General features: G+C 45.0%; 1 protein-coding gene across 6 annotated transcripts in view; it reads left to right on the top strand.

Annotated features, from left to right (window-relative positions):
* The window catches only part of PRDM2 (PR/SET domain 2), a 131,973-nt gene that overhangs the window by 76,965 nt on the left and 34,378 nt on the right, over positions 1-20,630 (top strand). For 5 of the 6 annotated variants that reach the window (XM_018060604.1, XM_018060600.1, XM_018060601.1 and 2 more), the window contains 2 exons: positions 4,785-4,895; positions 11,229-15,585. In XM_018060604.1, the coding sequence (XP_017916093.1) occupies positions 4,785-4,895; positions 11,229-15,585 (4,468 nt within the window). Of the gene's footprint in view, positions 1-4,784; positions 4,896-11,228; positions 15,586-16,438; positions 20,506-20,630 lie in introns of those variants that run through there. The other variant, XM_018060602.1, reaches the window with a different exon arrangement.

Below are 20,630 nucleotides of genomic sequence, written 5' to 3'. Positions count from 1 at the left end.
GGTTCTAAATTTAATTCATTTAAATCACCAAATGCATGAGCCTTCACTATTGTGATGAATTTTTAATGTAACTTGAGCAAGCCTTATAGGATTTTGCATCTCTCTGATGCCTGAACATTTTTAACTGAGACATTATTCTTTAGAATATCCTTGTTGTCTAGTTCATCAGAAGAGTAGAATATAGACAAGAACTTAAATTATTCACGTGATGCTTTAGGCAGTTTTGGTTTTGCACCTTACATTGCAGGCACCAGCAGCTTAATGCTACATGTTGTCTTTAACATGTAGTTGATGCAAATGTAGAATTTCTCTATATGGCAGCTATTTCTTTAGAAAATCCAGCTTTATTGATATTTAATGTATTTGCTTAGATTGGGGTTCTGTGCTGTTGACTGATACTTGTTTCTGGCATAACATAAAATGGAAATGGAAAATATCTGCATTCCAGTTTGATGGTTCCTTTTCTATAAATGTAGTGAAAGTCTTTATATTTGTTTGCTTTCATCTGCACTTGAAAGTGGGTGAAATAATGGATGTAAAGTGGTGTGTAAAGAATAAGATATTTGTATTATGCCATTATGGGTTGTAAGAAGTAAGTGTATTAATAGTTTAGTTAGTAGAGCACTTTTGGTACCGTCAGCCTTGGGTTTTAGTTCTGACTCGAGAGGCGGTTTAGTTCTGTCATCTCAGGCAGTTGACTTCATGATGGTGGTCCTTGGGTGTCTCTCTAAAATGAGAGACATAGGTTAGGACTTTGAGTCTTCTGGCAGAACAGTACTTAAGTAGTAGGGACATCAGTCATGAGCATGGGATAGGCTGGAAGTAAGTATACCACATCCTATCCCCCACTGAGAACACAAAGACTATTATTTGTGGAGGGGTTGGAGGGAAGCCTCAATGTAGGGGTTGACTGCTGTTTTCCTTCTGTTTCATTCAGTTTTCTTCATCTTTGTGTATTTCTTTTCCTTACATACATAATGTTTTGTCCTGTCCTTCGTCATGTTCTGTGTCACTGTCTCCATTCCACTTTCCTTGTGTTTTCATTCCTGTATCTTTCTTGTTTAGACCAAGTGGAGCACGCAGCTGGCAGAGCCTGTATGTAGGACCCTTCAGGAACCTGAGGGTAAGTGCACACGTGTACTTACCAGGCTCCCAGCAGCTCTGCCGGACCGTTTCCCAGGCGCTTCTTGCCTTACAGACAAGAACTAACACATGCCCCTCCCTTCGCAGAAGTCCTTACAGGTTGTTTCCAGTTAGAAGTTGTTTTTGTTTACTTTTAATTTGATTACATGTAGAACAAAAACCAGGTATGGGGGAGAAATGTATTGATTTGAGGAAATGGAGTAGGTGCCACCAGGTGCTGTTAGGGTATTTGTGAGTGACACTGGGCGTACCTAAGAGTGAGTCAGGATTCCCAGGGTCAGACTGCTCTACTATCATAGACTGGGTAGTTCCCAGGGGACCGTGGTCTTCAGTTCTAGCACAGAAATAGCAGGTAGGATGGGGGATTTCAATAGCCCCTTCATCTCTAGTCTTGGTCCTAATGGGAAGTACCTTGAGCATTAGAGGATTCTGATAAAGACTGAGAAAATCATTTTATGTATTAGATTATCTCAGTTCCATTAATTAGTGATGATTAGATTCATGGTAGACTGGTGTCTATCATAAATTAAGTCTACCAGTGTTCACCAGAGGCACTTAAGAGGTAAGTTTAATTGTTCCATTGCTTAGTTTTTAGAGTTGGTTTGTTAGTATTATCAAATACTTGAAAATTTTTAAGAAATACACAGACTGTGGAACCCCATATTGGTTTAGCCCAGTGGTTCTTAATCTAGAGAGACATTCTCTTTTGGGTGAGGCTTCCGCGGTATCTGGAGACTTTGGCTTGTCACAGACAGATGTAGGGGCACACTGTTGGCATCGAATGGGTGGAGGTCAGTGATGCTTCTAAATGTCCTGTGATGTTTCAGACAGCCCCACAACAGAGAGCAGACTGACCCCACCTGTCAGTTGTGCTGCGGTTGAGGGGCTTGCCGCAAGCCTGGTGGGTGCTCTTGTTTGCTCTCCAAATAGACTGTCCCTACCGCATGTGGCTTCTCTTCACCAGGCAGAACAGGGTTTCCTGGTCATGGTTTTTAAATAGGATAACAGGGGCAGCAAGGGGTGGGGGCAACGGAGAGAGGAGTGGGGTAGTTTGGTGATGGCATAGCTGCTCACTGATTAGGAGAGTCTAAAACTATTTGAAGTTCAGTATGAGCTAAGTGTTCTAATGTTCTTTTAGGCAGGAAACTAAAACAGCATTTTTAGCTATGTACTTTCATTCTTGGTACATACTAATGAATGGTATTATTAAAGCTGTGGTTTCCTTTATATAAATCTAGAAGTTTTACTATTTTAGTAGTCTGTACATATAGGTCAGTTTGCCTTTTTTCTTTTTTTTAAACTGGTTTCATATAGCACTTGATAGGTTTCAGAAAATTTTCTGCATTGTTTTTTAAGAAATTGTAGTACAAGTTGACACCTGTTCCATTAAATTTTATAGTGTGACTTAAAGGTTTATTCATAAGAGGTGGAATTTAGACCTCCCTTTTTATTTATTCATACTTGTATAAAGTAGAAAGTAAGGTTGGTAGAAAAGGGTTTTATTGTTTAGCATGTTTGAAGAACATGAGGTAGTACTGATGTCTTATAACTATTTGAGGATTTTGATTCAGGGAAAACGCGTTCTGAATATAACTTTTGAATCAGGCGTCTGCAGGTACTGGGAACCCTTTCCATGAACCCCTTCAGACTCTGCAGTTACTAGACCAGTTACATTCATAGCCAAGTAATCATTTGTGTTTGCCTTGTTTGCTGCCAGTAGTCTGATGCGGGCCAGGCACAACACACAAACAGCACGGCGTATACCGTAGTGAGGATAAAAAAACTGATTGCATCCATATTCCTTTAAACACACCTGGGTTCTCAAGAGCCTTTGTCATCACCAGACTTAGACTAAGTGCTGTTAAGTTGGCAAAGGGTGAAAGACTCGAAAGAAGAGGTTACTTCTAACCAGATGAAAAGGTGTGTTCATATCCTTGCCCCTTGCAGAAGGGATTGATTCATCACACTTCCACCTGGAGACACAAATTGGCCAGCTACACACAGACTTCTCAGCTCTTCTTTCCACCGGAGTGTGGTTCCAGTGAAGTACACGCTAGTGTTGCGGGTTCAACTTCAGCTGCCTTTAGAAATGAATGGAGTGATGTGTTACTAGGAATTTGAGTGAAGGTTTTATATAATTGCAGGAGACATCTTCAGTTTTTTTAACAAGCTGAAGAGTTCAGGGATTTAAAATGGTATTTTGTTTTTTAAGACTAACAAATCAAATGGCTGATTGTTAAGCATCTTATACTTTTTTTCTTGTTGCATCTCTTAAATATCTGACAAAATACGGAGGTGTTTTTGATGGTTAGTATTTGTATTGTAGTTGATGTTTCTGTTTTTAATCATGATCTTTGTAGTGGTGATATTTTGTGTCTCTGACCTCATTTCATTTGTGCTCTATGTTTTAAATTAGTTACTCTCCTCTGTAGTGATTCTCTGCACTAGTGTTAAGGGGAATACCATTTTCCAGAAGCTATGAATGGTTTCTAGTTTCTAGTCATTTACTAAATCGGAGATGAAGGTGTCAAGAGCCTTGTTCTGAAGAGAAAAGACAGTTCCAGGAGCTGTTGAGGCCTGGTTGGGGGAAGCGTTGCAGAAAGAGAAAGAAAGTTTAGAGGAAGGTGGGTGGAACTTATTCTGAATCTGAAAACTGAAAAACAAAAGCTCCCAGGAGCAAGAAATGTAGAATTTAAAAAATGGAACAGGGCCACAAATTCTGATTAAATCCCAGAGAGGCGGAGCTTCCAAACCTTCAGCATTAGTACTTCTGTAGAGAAAATGGCAACCCACTCCAGTATTCTTGCTTGGAAAATCCCTTGGGCGGAGGAGCCTTGCAGGCTATAGTCCAGGGTCGCAAAGAGTCGGACAAGCGACTTCACTTCCACTTTTTTTTCATGGTAGTTCTATAGGGAAATGTTTGTCCATGTTGAACATCTTGGTGACTTTAGTTTATTGTTCCAACTCATCAGAAATTTGTTGCATTTTGATGTTATCTTTTGAACTCTCTTGCTACTTGGAATGAAGCTAGCATTTCCTGACTTCCATTCTCTGAGTTGTTAATGAAATACTGAATTGTGCTGAACCTAGAGTTGAGTCCCTCCAGACCCTGAGAATGCCGCGCTGGCGGACAGTGAACTATTCAGAATTACTCTGCGTTTGATATTTGAGCCGTGGTGTATGGGTATGGTATCCCTTGCTGTTCAGCAGCGTCTCTGCTTCAGTTGCTTTACTTTGACAAGTCTGGATAGTCTTTTCTCTCATGTGCTGCTTACGAATAACTAGACTTTGGCCAGTTCCTGTTGTTTGTGTGGTGTTGAAATTTAGTACCCTTCTCTAATTTTCCTTGGACGTTCAGTGTTGTTAACTCTTCTGGAATATATTACATATTAGTTTGATAGCTGTTATAAAGGGAACCATTACCCAAGATTCTCAAAAATACAGAATTTGTGGGTTTCTGTTTTCTTTGACATAACATAGAGGTATTCATAGTCATCATCTGTTTCTTTCTTCAGGAATCTGAGGTGATAATTACCTAGAAATAGTTTGAATTAGTAATTGCCTCCAAAAATTCAGGATAATAGTGAGTGACCAAATGAACAAACAGACAAGCAAACAAATAAATAAATATTGTGTTTCAGGGAAGAAAAAATCCCAAGAAAGTAAAAACAAAGCAAACAAAACCGAAGACGTACAGCTGAAGACAAGTGAGCCAGATCCCAGCCCTGCAAATATGAGAGATTCTGCGGAAGGTAAGCTTGGAGTTGGACCTGTAGGATGCGGGTGTGTTTGCCCACCAGCTGCTTTGACTTTATATCTCCCTGCAGTGCCCTTCTCAGAATCATCCAAGAACTGTAAAGGGTTAAACAGCAAGAAAGCCGCCTACGTTTAATATGGCAAGCTGAGCCTTCCTTGTTCAAGATGAAGTTATTCCCTGGTTAAAATAAAATGAAACGAAGTGAAATGAAACGTACTATGTGACTGTATTTATAAATAATTCATAAAGTTCAGAACCACTAGAACAAATCTGTGATGACAGAGGTCAGACTGGCAGGGACAGGAGGAGCCTTCTGGGGTGCCGGTCAATCACAGTGTTGGGGTGAGCACAGCGGTGTATTTACTTTGTGAACATCTTATCTTGCAATATTCTTCTTAATAGTTGGTATTTCAGTTAAAAACTTACTTGAAAATATCAAACACCTTGGGTTGTATGTGTTAGAATGAAAAGGATAGAGAATGAAGTGTTTCTCTTTTTGCTTAGAATTTAAATTTCTGCCTTATCTCTTTGTATTTCTCCCTACAAAATTTTCTTCTTTAGAGCTCTTTCTAAAAATTAATACTCTACGCCCTCCATGATGTAAGAATTCCCAGAGACAGGGACTGAAGTTGCTCAGGAAGGTGGGTTGCCCTCTGCCTGATGCAGTTGAGACACCACACTGACACTCTGGCCAGTAGAAGCGGGGGTGGGGAACGACGTGGTCTTACATTGTTACGTGGCAAAATCATACAGAGACTGAGCTTGCTCAAGAGTTCATAGTGACCCAAATAGGCTGATTTCAAAATACAGACTATGACTCTTTCAAAAAACATTTGTAGAGAAAAAAAAACACTGTAGATGCCTTTTATAATCTTTTTATTAGCACTGTTTGTGGGGATGACATTCTTAAAGGATTATAATTTTCTGCAGCATTTTAGGAAGCAAGAACAAATTCACTTCCTAGAGTCCTATAAAACAGATCTGCCAGCTGATAGCAGGTTTGCTAAGACATTTGTTGGAACAACAACAAAAGACCAAAGAACCTTACTACTGGTAGTGGCAGAATTAAAGTACAGTCCAACAGAACCCTCTCCCCTTAAGCAGTTCAGAACAGTTAATTTTTTTTCCTGATTCAAGTTCAGGTCCTGTGGAAAAAAAGATACTTAGTGTCTACCTGTTTGTGGAACAGCTGGTCAGTATTTGATTGGTGTTTGTCAGCATCTTGTACGTGTTCTGCTTGGCCCTCAAAAAGTGGTTGGTGTGTGGAGCAAGCGGCCAGACTCTTCTGTTGTTTCCCAGGCCATCCTTTAGGTTTAAAACTCAGCAGATCTCAGTGAGTGTGTGGACACAGTTGGGTTCATAGAGCTGTGTACATTTTGGTTCATACTACTTTGGACAGCTTTCAATCTGGAATTATTTACCAATCATAGAGTATTTCCATTCAAAGAAGCTATGGATTTTGGCTGAAGATAAATTCTGTAAAGAAATTTTTGAGCCTTAGAGATGTTATTTTCATTTGTTTTCTCATTTAGGTGTGTTTTTTTTTTTTTTTTTAAGTGATGTACTTGGTCTCTGCTGAAAATGTGTTTGAAAAGGGAGTTAGCTCCTGGGAACCACCATCAGATGACTGGGTTCCCAATTTATGGAAGACTCATGCAATGTAAGAAATGCATCTGGAGGAGAAAAGGCTGGATTGTATGTAGAGGCAGAAACCTCATTGCTAGTGGATGAGGTGGTAGGTAGGAAAAAGTGATAGACCTTCTTAGGAAGCAGGGGGAGGGCCAGGACAGAATCGTTGCTTGTGTTGATACATCATATGCTCCAAGTTTGGAAAGGTTGGCCTTTTAAAAGCCTCCCTTGTCCCGTGTATCCAGGCAATCACAAAGTCTGTTAACCAGACTCTGGTGTCTCATCTTGCTCTGGCCACTTTTTTTCCTGCCTTTTCTGCATTTTTCCATTGCCATCTCTCAGTGTAGGCAGCCAGCATTTCCCTCCTAATGCCACTGCTTTGGTGTTGGTTTCTGCCTCTTCCCAGTCCCTTAATACATACTGCAGCCATGTCTCTTAAATGGCACTCTTCTGCCTTAAAATATCTTACTGGCTCCCCACCGCCTCCAGCTCAGTCCACACTGATTTACACTGCGCTGCGTGTTTGATGGCTCCTGCTTTGTTTTCCTCTTCTATCCTTACAGCCTCCCCGTGATTGATTAACAAAGCCACCAGATACTTCCTCCCTTGTGTTTCTGTCCTTAATCATTGTTAACCATGTACTTCCATGGGCTTAACCATTAATTCATTGGAGTGGTGTTGCCTGCCTGCTTAACTCCTGGTAAAGTAGATCTTGGAGGCGTTAGTCACCTGGTACTGACGTTTTGTCCAGTGAATGAAGGAAGAGCCAGTTAATAGAAACAGGAGAAGTCAGAGCAAGCTCTGTTTCTTCTACAGAACCTTTCATAACTCTTAAGTACCTACAGTAAAAAGAGATGTAATTCGGCAGAGACTTAGGTGGTCCTGCAGAGAGAGCAGTGCCGTGGGCTGTCCCCACCAGCATTAAATGCTCTGTGATAGCTCCTGTCTCAGAGGCCTGTGCTGTCCCTGGATTCCCTTCCAGGCACTCCCTCATTCCTCTGCTTTCCTCTGCAGCTGAACTTGAAAGAGTTGCTTCCAGTCTCCCTGTCTCTTCTTCCTGTGTCTCCTGACCTTCAATAGGCGTTTGTCCATTGCTCCACCAAAACTGTTGTTACCGTCATCACACCCCTACCTGGGCAGATTGCATGTTCAGTTTTCAGCCCTATCTTACTCAGCCTTTTAGCAGTTCTGGATACAACTGATTACACCCTCCTCAGTTTAAGGGCTGCCCCTCTCTTGGCTCTCCAGATCCTCCCTGGCCATTCCTCTGACCCCTGGGTACTGGAGTCGACTGAGGGACACAGCCATTCCCCTATCTTCATTTGCTTTGCAGGTGACCTCCTCCAGGTCCATGCTCCAACTGCTGTTTTCTAGTTTGAGGAGAGTCATATCTAGCTACTTAATATCTTTACTTGGATGTCTTATCAGGCTCCTCAGACTTCAACACATCCAAAGTAAACTCTCATTTCCCCCCAGTACAAACAAACTCACACAGACCAAACTTGCTTTTCCCTCAGTCTAGTGAACAGGCTAACAGCAGTTGCTGTGGAATCTCTTTGACCCTTCTCCTACCACCACTGGCCCCTACCCTGCCCTGCCCCTCTCCCATACCATAGTCAGCCAACACACTCAGCTTGTTAGCTTCCTCTCCAGGGTGCATCCAGGCTCTGGCCTCTCCCCACTATCTTCAGGCCACTTCGGTTTCCCCCGGCCCCTCTCCTGGAGGGTGTGCTCAGCCCCTCTCGTCTCCCTGTCCCCCTACAGTTTTCTGTCTTTATGTAGCACCGAGAGTGACCCTCCTCTATTTCGGTTGCTCTTCTGTTTCTGTGTTGGCTTCTTGTTTCCCCTTAGAATAAAGGTCAGCAGCCTATAAGGCTCTGCATGAGCTGATATTCTCTCCTGCTCTTCTCCTTCTCTCCCTGCGCCCATCCCCCTCCAACTTCCTGGCCAATTCTTGAACACATCTAACATGTTATTGACTCACAGCTTGCACATTTGCCATTTCCTCTATCCAGAGGACTTCCTTCCACCAAATATCTGTGTGATTGATTTTCTTTAGATCTCTACTCACCTATCTTGCTGGTGAGTCCTTCCCTGACCACCTTGTACCATTAATCTCAGGTTGGGCTAGACTGGGCTCCTCTTGGGCATTGGGACTCGGAAGTGACTTCAGATTTCTTTTTTATTCTCTGAGGCACACCTATTGTTATTGTTCAGTTGCTAAGTCCTGTCTGACCCTTTGCAACCCCATGGACTGCAGCACGTCAGGCTTCCCTGTCCTTCACTATCTTCCAGAGTTTGCTCAAACTCATGTCTGTTGAGTTGGCGATGCCATCTAACCTTCTCATCCTCTGTCATCCCTTTCTCCTGCCCTCAATCTTTCCCTAGCATCAGGGTCTTTTCCAGTGAGTAGGCTCCTCGCATCAGGTGGCCAGAATATTGGAGTTTCAGTAATAGTCCTTCCAATGAATATTCAGACTTGATATCCTTTAGCATCAACTGGTTTATCTCCCTGCGGTCCAAGGAACTCTCAGGAGTCTTCTCCAGCACCACACTTGGAAAGCATCAATTCTTTAGTCCTCAGTCTTCTTTATAACCCAACTCTCGCGTCCATATATGACTGCTGGAAAAACCATAGCTTTGACTCTACGGACCTTTGTCAGCAAAGTGATGTCTCTGCTTTTTAATATGCTGTCTAGGTTTGTCATAGCTTTTCTTCAAAGGAGCAAGCATCTTTTGTGTCTATGTCACCATCCACAGTGATTTTGGAGCCCAAGAAAATAGTCTGTCACTGTTTCCCCATCTATTTGCCATGAAGTGATGGGACTGGATGCCCTGATGTTTGTTTTTTGAATGTTTGAGTTTTAAGCCAGCTTTTTCACTCTCCTCTTTCACCCTTTTCAAGAGGCTCTGTAGTTTCTCTTTCCTTTCTGCCATTAGGGTATCATCTGCGTATCTGAACTTATTGATATTTCTCCCAGCAGTCTTGATTCCAGCTTGTAAGTCAGTTTGGCCCAGCATTTCGCATGATGTCCTCTGCATAGAAGTTAAATGAGCAGGGTAACAATATACAGCCTTGAAGTGAAGTGAAGTGAAAGTCGCTTAGTCGTGTCTGACTCTTTGTGACCCCGTGGACTATACAGACCTTGAAATTCTCCAGGCCAGAATGCTGGAGTGGGTAGCCTTTCTCTTCTCCAGGGGATCTTCCCAACCCAGGGATCGACCCCAGGTCTCCCACATTACAGGTGGATTCTTGACCAGCTGAGTCACAAGGGAAGCCCTATACAGCCTTAACATACTCTTTTCCCAGTTTTGAACCAGTCCATGTTCCATGTCCAGTTTTAACTGTTGCATGTTGACCTGCATACAGGTTTCTTAGGAGACAGGTAAGGTGGTTTGGTATTCCTGTCTCTTCAAGTATTTTCCACGATTTGTTGTGATCTACACAGTCAGAAGGCTTTCAAGTAGTCAATGAAGCAGAAGTACATGTTTTTCTAGAATTCCCTTGCTTTCTCTATGATATTGCAGATGTTGACAATTTGATCTCTGTTTCCTCTGCCTTTTCTAAACCCAGCTTGTACATCTGAAGTCCTCTGTTCACGTGCTGCTAAAGCCTAGCTTGAAGAATTTCGAGCATTACTCTGTTAGCATGTGAAACGAGTGCATTTGTACGGTAGTTTGAACATTCTTTGGCATTGCTCTTCTTTGGGATTGAAATAAAAACTGACCTTTTTTCAGTCCTGTGGCCACTGCTGAGTTTTCCAAATCTGCTGGCATATTGAGTGAAGCACTTTTCACAGCATCATCTTTTAGGATTTCAAATAGCTCGTCTGGAATTCCATCACTTCTACTCACTTCATTCATGGTAATGGTTCCTAAGGCCCACCTGAACTTCACACTCTAGGATGTCCGGTTCAAGGTTAGTGACCATACCATCCCGATTATTCTGGGTCATTAGTATTCTTGCCACCTCTTCTTAATGTCTTCTCCATCTCTTAGGTCCTTACAGTTTATCATGCCTATCCTTGCATGAAATGTTCCCTTGCTATTTCCAGTTTTCTTGAAGAGATCTCTGGTCCTCGCTAATTTAATAAGGCTCAGAAGAGATGGTCTTCAAAGTTCCTTTTACATGAAGAATATGGATCACATAATTTTGGAAAATGTTGTAGCTCTCGACATATAGTTTTGGTAAAGAAGAAGGGAACAAATCAGTTACATTCAAGGCAGACCACTAAGAATATTACCTGGTAATATGTTCAGCTGTTTTCTTTTTTTTTTTTTTTTTTGTTCAGCTGTTTTCTTGTTTCAGTTTGGAATCATGAAAAATTAGAACTCATGACTAGTCAAATATCAGTATCAGCTATTCCCGACACAGTTTTAAGCAGTACAGTTTCTGTAAACAAAAGCGTGTTTATATCTGTGTGAGGAAACACAGAAGAGCCTGAGTTCCTTTGGGCATTTATTGCTCAGATTGAAGCCTCCCTCACTGCCCACTGAGCTTCCTGGTGCACTGCAGTTGTTTGTTGAATGAATGAAATGGATTTATATCCAGTATAACTTCTTAAGTGAGAATGTAGAGTGGTCTATTGCTACGATCTCTCTCACGCATTTTAGATGATAAAGAAAGTAACATGGATAATGAAAGCTGATCACCAGTGGCTAGTGTTTAACCTTACTTCTGCCTCCCTGTGCCTTCCAGGCCCCAAAGACGAAGACGAGAAGCCTTCCGCTTCCGCCACTGAGCAACCAGCCGTCCCTCAGGAGATCGTGAGCCAGGATGTGCCTCCGGAGTTCGCCCTCCCTCCCCCTGCCCACGAGCCCCAGACAGGACCAGACGCAGAGCAGGAAGCAGCGCTCTGTGAGGCGAATGAGGTGGTGGAGGAGGAGGAGGAGGAGGAAGAGGAGGAGCTGGAAGAAGATGGGGACGAAGCAGCTGATGTGCCAAATCAAAGTTCCCTGAGAGAGCCGGAGATCCGGTGTGATGAGAAGCCCGAGGATTTGTTAGAAGAACCAAAAACTGTTTCAAAGGAAACTCTTGAAGACTCTGCGGAGGCAGCCCCTGTTGTGAAAACTCCCAGAGCCAGAGAAGAGGCCAACGGGGACGTGTTTGAAACGTTTCTGTTCCCATGTCAGCACTGCGAGAGGAAGTTCACGACCAAGCAGGGGCTGGAGCGGCACACACACATCCACATGTCCACGGCCAGCCACGCCTTCAAGTGCAAGTACTGCGGGAAGGCCTTCGGCACACAGATCAACCGGCGGCGCCACGAGCGGCGCCACGAGGCCGGGCTGAAGCGAAAGCTCGAGGACCCGGCCGGCAGCAAGGCGCCCAGCGACGATGCTCCTCCCCAGGACGACACACAGCCCCCCGGTCTTGGGCACGATGGCCTGACCTTGAGTTCAGAGAAGGTGTCCCAGGACTCAGTGACTCCTTCCGTCGTAGAAGAGAATGGCGAAGCTAAAGAGCTTCACCCGTGCAAGTACTGTAAGAAGGTTTTCGGCACTCACACGAATATGAGACGGCATCAGCGCAGAGTTCACGAGCGGCACCTGATTCCCAAGGGGGTGCGGCGGAAAGGGGGCCTCCTGGAAGAGCCACAGCCCCCAGCAGAGCAGGCCCCTCCCGCCCCAAGTATCTATGTCCCCAGCACAGACCCAGAGGAGGAAGGGGAGGCGGACGATGTGTACATCATGGATATTTCCAGCAATATCTCTGAGAACCTAAATTACTACATTGATGGTAAAATTCAGACCAGCAGCAGCACCAGTAACTGTGACGTTATTGAGATGGAATCCAATTCGGCAGACTTGTACGGAATAAACTGTCTGCTCACTCCAGTCACAGTGGAAATCACTCAGAACATAAAGACCACGCAGGTCCCTATAACCGATGATCTCCCTAAAGAGCCTTCCAGCAGCACAAACAGCGAGTCCAAGAAACGGAGGACTGCTAGTCCGCCCGTGTTACCCAAAATTAAAGCCGAGACTGAGTCTGATCCTGCCACACCTTCGTGTTCCTTGAGTCTGCCTCTCAGCATATCAACCACAGAGGCGGTGTCTTTCCACAAAGAGAAAAGCGTGTATTTGTCATCAAAGCTCAAACAGCTTCTTCAGACCCAGGATAAATTAACGCCTCCTGCAGGGATTTCAGCCGCTGAGATACCCAAGTTAGGCCCTGTCTGCGTGTCCGCTCCTGCGTCGATGCTACCTGTGACTTCTAGCAGGTTTAAGAGGCGAACCAGCTCTCCCCCCAGCTCTCCCCAGCACAGCCCTGCCCTGCGAGACTTTGGAAAACCAGGAGATGGGAAAGCCATGTGGACTGAGGCAGTTCTAAGCTCCAAAAAACCCAAATTAGAGAGTCACAGCAACTCACCAGCATGGAGTTTGTCTGGGAGAGATGAGAGAGAAACTGGGAGCCCGCCGGGCTTTGATGAATATAAGGTGTCTAACGAATGGGCAGCTAGCTCTGCTTTTAGCAGTGTGTGCAACCAGCAGCCACTGGATTTGTCCAGTGGTGTGAAACAGAAGGCTGAGGGGCCAGGCAAGGCTCCGGTCCAGTGGGAAGCTGTGTTAGATCTCAGTGTGCATAAAAAGCCCTGTGGTGACTCTGAAGGCAAGGAATTCAAAGAAAACCATGTGCTGCAGCCATCCTGCAGTGCTGTGAAGAAAAGGAAACCCACCACCTGCATGCTGCAGAAGGTCCTTCTCAACGAATACAACGGCGTCGACCTCCCTGTGGAAAACGCTCCAGAGGCATCCGGAAGCGCCAGTCCCTGTAAACCTCTAGATCCTCAGCCAGACCCTGACCTTGGTCTCAACTCCAGCTCGTCTGCCACTGTTGTCGAGGCTCCTCCTGACGTTTCCTCATCGTCACCTGCCCTGCAACCACCTTCCCTCTCTTGCGGGCGGCTGCCGCCTCTCTTGACCCCCACGACCCCCTCCTCTCCTCCGCCCTGTCCCCCCGTGTTAACGGTTGCCACTCCGCCCCCTCCGCTGCTTCCTACTGTCGTTCTTCCAGCCCCCTCTGCTGGGGCGTCCCCCCACCCGTGTCCCTCCCCACTCTCGAATGCCACCGCACAGTCCCCACTTCCAATTCTCTCCCCGACGGTGTCCCCCTCGCCGTCCCCCATTCCCTCCGTGGAGCCTGTTATGTCTGGTGCTTCACCGGGGCCTCCAACACTCTCCTCATCTTCCTCCTCTTCTTCCTCCTCTTCCTTCTCATCTTCCTCCTCCTCCTCTTCCCCTTCACCGCCTCCTCTCTCAGCAGTGTCATCCGTGGTTTCCTCTGGGGATAATCTGGAAACCTCTCTCCCCATGATATCTTTTAAGCAGGAGGAACTAGAGAGTGAAGACCTGAAAGCCAGGGAGGAAGCCCCATCCGCCACTGAGCAGGAGATCGTCCAGGAGACATTCAACAGGAACTTTGTCTGCAACGTCTGTGAATCACCTTTTCTTTCCATTAAGGATCTAACCAAACATTTATCCATTCACGCTGAGGAATGGCCCTTCAAATGTGAATTTTGTGTGCAGCTCTTCAAGGTGAAAACTGATCTGTCAGAACACCGCTTCATGCTTCACGGCGTTGGGAATATCTTCGTGTGCTCAGTTTGTAAAAAGGAGTTTGCGTTCTTGTGCAATCTGCAGCAGCACCAGCGAGATCTCCACCCGGATACGGTGTGCACGCACCACGAGTTTGAAAGCGGCACCCTGAGGCCCCAGAACTTTACGGATCCCAGCAAGGCCCATGTTGAGCACATGCAGAGTTTGCCAGAAGACCCTCTAGAAGCGTCTAAAGAAGAGGAGGAGTTGAACGATTCTTCCGAAGAGCTTTACACGACCATCAAAATAATGGCTTCCGGAATGAAAACAAAGGATCCAGATGTTCGATTGGGTCTCAACCAACATTACCCAAGCTTTAAACCACCCCCGTTTCAGTACCATCACCGCAGCCCCCTGGGCATTGGTGTGACGGCCACAAACTTCACTACGCACAACATCCCACAGACATTTACCACCGCCATCCGCTGCACCAAGTGCGGGAAAGGCGTGGACAACATGCCTGAACTGCACAAACACATCCTGGCATGTGCCTCTGCGAGTGACAAGAAGAGGTATACCCCCAAGAAAAACCCGGTCCCACTGAAGCAGACTGTGCAACCCAAAAATGGCGTGGTGGTTCTGGACAACTCTGGGAAAAACGCCTTCAGACGAATGGGCCAGCCCAAAAGACTGAACTTTAGTGTGGAGCTCAGCAAAATGTCCTCGAATAAGCTCAAGTTAAACGCGTTGAAGAAAAAGAACCAGCTCGTCCAGAAAGCAATCCTACAGAAAAACAAGTCTGCAAAGCAAAAGGCTGACCTAAAAACCACTCCTGAGTCGTCCTCGCACGTCTGCCCATACTGCCACAGAGAGTTCACGTACATCGGGAGCCTGAACAAGCATGCTGCTTTCAGCTGTCCCAAAAAACCTCTTTCTCCTTCCAAAAAAAAACTTTCCCACTCTTCCAAGAAAGGGGGGCACCAGTCACCTGCCGGGAGTGACAGAAACAACAGCAGCAGCCACCGCAGACGGACAGCAGACGCCGAGATCAAAATGCAGAGCATGCAGGCACCTCTGGGCAAGACCAGAGCTCGCAGCTCGGGCCCCTCACAGGTCCCACCACCCGCCTCGTCCTTCAGGTCCAAGCAGAACGTTAAATTCGCCGCTTCGGTCAAGTCCAAAAAACCAAGCTCCTCTTTAAGGAACTCGAGCCCCATACGAATGGCCAAAATGACTCACAGCGAGAGCAAGAAGCCCAAAGCTGCAGCCAAGAACCATGCAGCTCCCCTCTCAGGCAAGACGTCGAGGAGCCTGCACGTGCGGGCGCAGAAAAGCAGAGCCGTCTTACAGAGCAAGTCGGCCTTGGCCAGTAAGAAACGGACAGACAGGTTCAGTGTAAAATCCAGAGAACGGAGTGGGGGGCCGATCACCCGAAGCCTGCAGCTGGCGGCTTCTGCCGACCCCAGTGAGAACAGGAAGGAGGACGGGAGTGGCAAGCAGGAGCTGAAGGACCTCAGGTAAGCAGAGCTCCAGGGTCAGAGGAGTTCAGAGCTCAAGAGCAAGGGGGGAAAGACGGTTGGAAGAAAACACTTGCCCAATGGCTCCTTTTCCTTTTTCCTGCACGATTTTGACATAAGCATTTAAAGGAAATAGCTGTTGCTTAAGGTGTAGGCAGACGTGGAGGAGGGTCAGTGCTTTGGCTGCTGCAAAGATGGACACATAGCTTTTATTTCACATGTAGGACTCACGAAAGTGGTACCATTTCTTAATAAGGCCAGTTATGAACTGGATTTGAAGCCATGAAAAGCTCCCCAAAGTACCCTACTATGAAATGGTGAAATTCTCTCAAACTTCCTTTATATCTTGGGTGGTATCCCAATGTCACTTGTATTAACTTTCCCATCATAGATGTCTTATATTCTGATGTATTGGCAGAGTTCATTAAAACCATATTATAATTTGATTTAATATTTCTGTGACTTAAAGAGTGGTTGTAGCAACTGAGACTGCTTTTTGTTACTCATGCTTTCTTTTATTGTGTTTCAGTTTTAAAAACTTGCCTCTTAGTCAAAATAAATCAAAACACGGTACCCTATTCCTTTTAAAATGCTGCATGCCCGTGTCTTCTCCTGCCCCCCCCCTCCCCCCCCCGGCTCATGTCTCCAAGCATAGGGTGGTAAACAGCCAGGTTCCCACGGCCAGGGGGGGTTGAGTAGAGAGTGCGTGCTGAGGCCAGACCCTGTGGTTCTTTCAGGCACGGGTGGGGACCCAGGGCAAGTCACCCCACTTGTCAGTGCCTTTGTTTCCCCATTGTGACGTCAGACCTCATCTTAGATCTAAGGTGATTTCTCTGTTTATTCTGTGTTCTAGGGCAGGAGTTAAGTTTGTTGCATTGACTTCTTAAACTTTCTAAGTTACTTCACCTGTGAGTGGAGTGTACTTTTGGTATTCCTGCTGCTTCCTGCATAAGGCCTGCAGGTCCATCTCCGGTGAAATTCTTCATCATCAGCTAGAATTTCTGTGAAGTGTTGAGAAATCCTGTCCTTTCAGAGTGAGCTGCGTGACTCTAGGCTGTTGGCTGTAACTTTGTGTCTCAGAATCCTTTGGTATTTTAAGCGAACAGAAGCAAAGTTAACTGTAGGTGGGGGGAGGTGGTCGGAGGATGACTGCTGTCTGGAGAGGTCACAAGGGGTTCAGAGATGCTGTTACCACCACACAGTCGATGAGGCAGAGTTCTTGGTGCTGGTGCCGTAAGTGATGGCTGAAGATGGAGAGAAGGATCATTAGCGGAGGGCAGACTGGAATGATGGACTGTAGGAATAAAGGATCAGATTTTTTTTGTTAAGCTTCTTCATAATAGATCCTGTAGCTCTCACTCAGCATCTGGTGTCTGACTCTGGCATGTGCGTATACAGCATCTTGGAGCTTAGTTAGTCCCGGCGAAAGTAAACACCTGTTGATCAGCTGTCCACACTGCCTGCCGGTAGCAGCTTCACTGTGTACCTCCTGTACTCAGTCTGTGTTCTGGAAGTTCAACAACAACAGGACATTCTTGAGCTGTGCTTTCCAAGGTTAAAGAACCCCAAACATGCTGTCATTTTCTCAGACTGTACTAAAAAACGTTTCCCAAGTGGCTGATGCTTTAGAATGTACTCTGTATTCCTCTTTGTCTCCAATAGTATCTGAAAGAATCACTTATTTTGTATTGGATCCCATTTATACAGTTCAAAGGTAAAATTGATATGGAAAAATTAATATTGTGTAAAGGAAACCTGAGTGAGGTTCATCCAGTGGTTTTGAAGGACCCTTAAAGACTGCAGAGGACCGAAGTGCCTAATAAAATTGTGTCTCTGTTCTTTGCTCTAGTTAGTTTTAATTATTTTGCTTTGTTTGTGAGTTAACATGACTGGCATGAAATCTGACCTAAAAGGAAACAAGAATCAGATAAGAGTGGGTTAATTGTTCTGGCTGTGTATGGTGGCTGCGGGCTCCCGTGAAAGTGGCCGCAGCTTGTGTGAGACACAGGAGCTGCGCTGCGGACACACCTGAAGGACACGTGTCTTCCACAGGGGCCACTTATGAGCGATCGTAAAGTGTTTGGGGAACTACACAATGACCATTCAGTGGGACACCATATTTTGATTGTCTGGGCAGAAGAGGGGGTGTTTCTTTCGAGAGGAGTGGTCGTCTCGATGCCTTGTGGTGAAGTTGGTGTAACGCCGGGGCACTCGGCACAGGCCTGAAAGATGTAATGGTCCCTCTGTGCCAGCCCCGGGCTCCTAGCAGAGCCTCTCCTCCGTTCATGCTTGTTGCCCTACACTGGCAGGGAGTTTACTAGACGTCTTTCCTTTTCAGTGTATTTCTACTTTGAAATTTTATTCAGGGGGGATTTTGTGTTGCAAGTTTGGAAATACCCGCTTTCATTCTGTTTTCAGTGTTTCTGCTGTGCTCTCCCCATTGCACATTCAAGGACTTACCCGGAACTGGCAGCACACCCTTTTCCTGTGTGTTTCTTCATAACTGTGATTAAGGGCTGGTCCTCAATGCACAGGCTTTTTACATTCAAATACCAGTTTAGAATTCCACAGATTTTCAAGTATACACTTGCAGTCAGCCGTGAGAACGACGTCAGTTTTCCATCGCACACTGAGGGCTCAGCAGAATTTGCCGTTCAGTCATTTCCTGGAGCACAAGCCATTGTGCCATTCAGGGTGTGAAAGAGGCATGTGCTCCAAATCCTTTTCTTAGGACAAAGCTGCAGAGGCATACTGCTCTCTAGATTCTCCTGTTACAGCTCTTAATCCAGCAAACCCTTTATTGGGCTCACCTTCACTGGTCGGGACAACCCACTGGTGGCTTGTCAGTGGAACCGCATTTAGAGCTATTGCTGAGAGCTCATTTCCCCAGGCTGTAAGACAAAAAAAGACAAGGAAAGAGGTATATTTTCTGCTCCCTTCTTACCCATCTTTAGTCTTTGTGAGTCCCAAGGCATTTTTACACTCTCAGTACTGCTTTTAGAGCAACTTTTTTTTTTTTAATACTGTATTCCCATTGCAGCCAGTTAAGGACATGTAAATAAGTGATGGAGAAGTAAAATAAAATTCTAGACCAAGTTTTTCCATTTACCATGAAAGTGATTAAAAGAGGAAAACGGTGCTGATTTCTCACATCCCATCTCTGCCACGCCACTCCAGGGAGAGCGTCTGTGCCCCTCCCAGCACATCCCTGCAGACCTCCCTAGTCGTCCTGTTGCTGTCTTCACATTTGTCCCACGGTCTCCCTGCCTTTTCTTAATCTTGGTCAGTTCATAGAAGGTTGTGTCGTGTCATTTATCTTCAGTTTTCTTATTTTCTAGGAACTTCTTGTAGAAAAGTCCCCCCAAACAGAACAAACCTTAATAATTGACTAAATACCTTGCATGCTCAACTTAGGATAAGCACTACGGCAAAGGATGCAAAATCTACCAAGCTTCTGAGACCAGTTGAAGCTGACTCAAAAATCCTAACACACAGCTGATTGCCAGTGGGCTTCTGGTTACCGTGGGTAGAATCAGGCATGCACTCCTTCGCTGGAACCCAACCCGCAGGTGGGCTCACAGATGTTTGAGATGCACAGCGGAGGGCGCTGTGAGACGGGCTGGCTGACCCAGCTCCTGGTCCCCGGGACTGGTGACTCAGACCTGAGTGTGGCCCTGGTTTTTGTCACATAGCAGAGAAAGGAACGATTTGAACCTGACCTTGCAAAGCAAGTTCTCTGTTTGATCAGGAGTCGAGTGTAGATTTCAGGGGTGGCAGATTGGATGCACTCGTCTCATAATGTTCTGGTCACACACACCAGCTCTTGATGCCTTTCCTTTGAGTGAATTGTAGACAGAGGCATTGAGCTTCTTTCTTAGCCTGTCTCCGTGTTTGTTTGTTGTTTTTTAATCACAAGCCGATTGCCAGCATAATGGAGAGGAAACCAGATTGAGTATGGACTCTTTTCTATGCCTCTTCCAGTGTCATGTTTGTATATCCAAATGGACATGATCCTCTCAGATTATTATCTGGCACTAATTTATAACTGTTATATTGTTGGAAATGGTAGCTGTATGTCAGTGTGCAGGATACATCGCAGGCTTGTGCAGATGTCTGTCTACACGTAAGTGTAAATGAATTTACATATCAGGTTTTACACTTCAGTCTCTAATAAGAGATTTAAAAAGCCCAACAAATTGGCCTGTTTCTGAGTGTATAGGTATCATTTCTCCATGAATTATCTGCCTTCCCCCGATTAATGATTGAGTTGGTGGAAAATGGCTAGGTTTTATTCATGTTTTTTTTGTTGTTCTCAACTTTAAAAGTAATCTACCTCTTAAAATTTGTAGTTTAATACTTGTTTGGTGAATTTGTGCCACTTTAACCCTTTCACTATCATTCCCATTTTGTTACATTTCTGTTATGGGGACTTTATGTTGAAATATTGTATAAAGCATTTGTAGCAGTTTAAAAATAAAATATTTAAAATTATTTAAATTGTTTTGGACGCTTCAATTGTATTATATGTGATTTACATTTTACATTTTTGTTTGAGTTGTTAATCTGGAGAGTGTTCTTGTATTGAAGTTTGCTGTTAGTAATTTTATTCTTGTTGGAGAGTGATATAAAAGACTATTCTAAAGAAAACATTAAAATTTACAAAGTGACATACAAAAGGGGTTGTCCTTTGATTTTAACCAGTGTAGCCTTGAGAGAGAGAGAGAGGTTAATAATTATAGACAAGAGTGGTGTTTGCTATGTTTTCCCCTTCCAGCATGAAATAAATCATTTGAGCTTGTCAAATGTATGGAAAGGTTTTTTTATGCTGTTGCTAGCAAGCACTTCATGATGAGGGGAATTCAAATGATGCTTTTTATATCATTGTAACCAATAAAAAACTTTCTGAAAGCTGTGAAAGGACTGCATTTTGTACATCATTGGGGTCAGTTAAGGGGGAAAATGAAGGTGCACGTAAGAGGGGCGCTCACAGGCTGCGTCGCTGAAGCGCAGTGCTGAGCCCCCCAGCCCACCTCCTCCCACTTGTC

The sequence above is a fragment of the Capra hircus genome, chromosome 16 (genome assembly GCF_001704415.2).
Source record: "Capra hircus breed San Clemente chromosome 16, ASM170441v1, whole genome shotgun sequence".
In the NCBI taxonomy this organism is placed as follows: domain Eukaryota; kingdom Metazoa; phylum Chordata; class Mammalia; order Artiodactyla; family Bovidae; genus Capra; species Capra hircus.
Note: the sequence above shows the minus strand (reverse complement) of the source record. Positions and strands in the feature narration are given on the sequence as shown.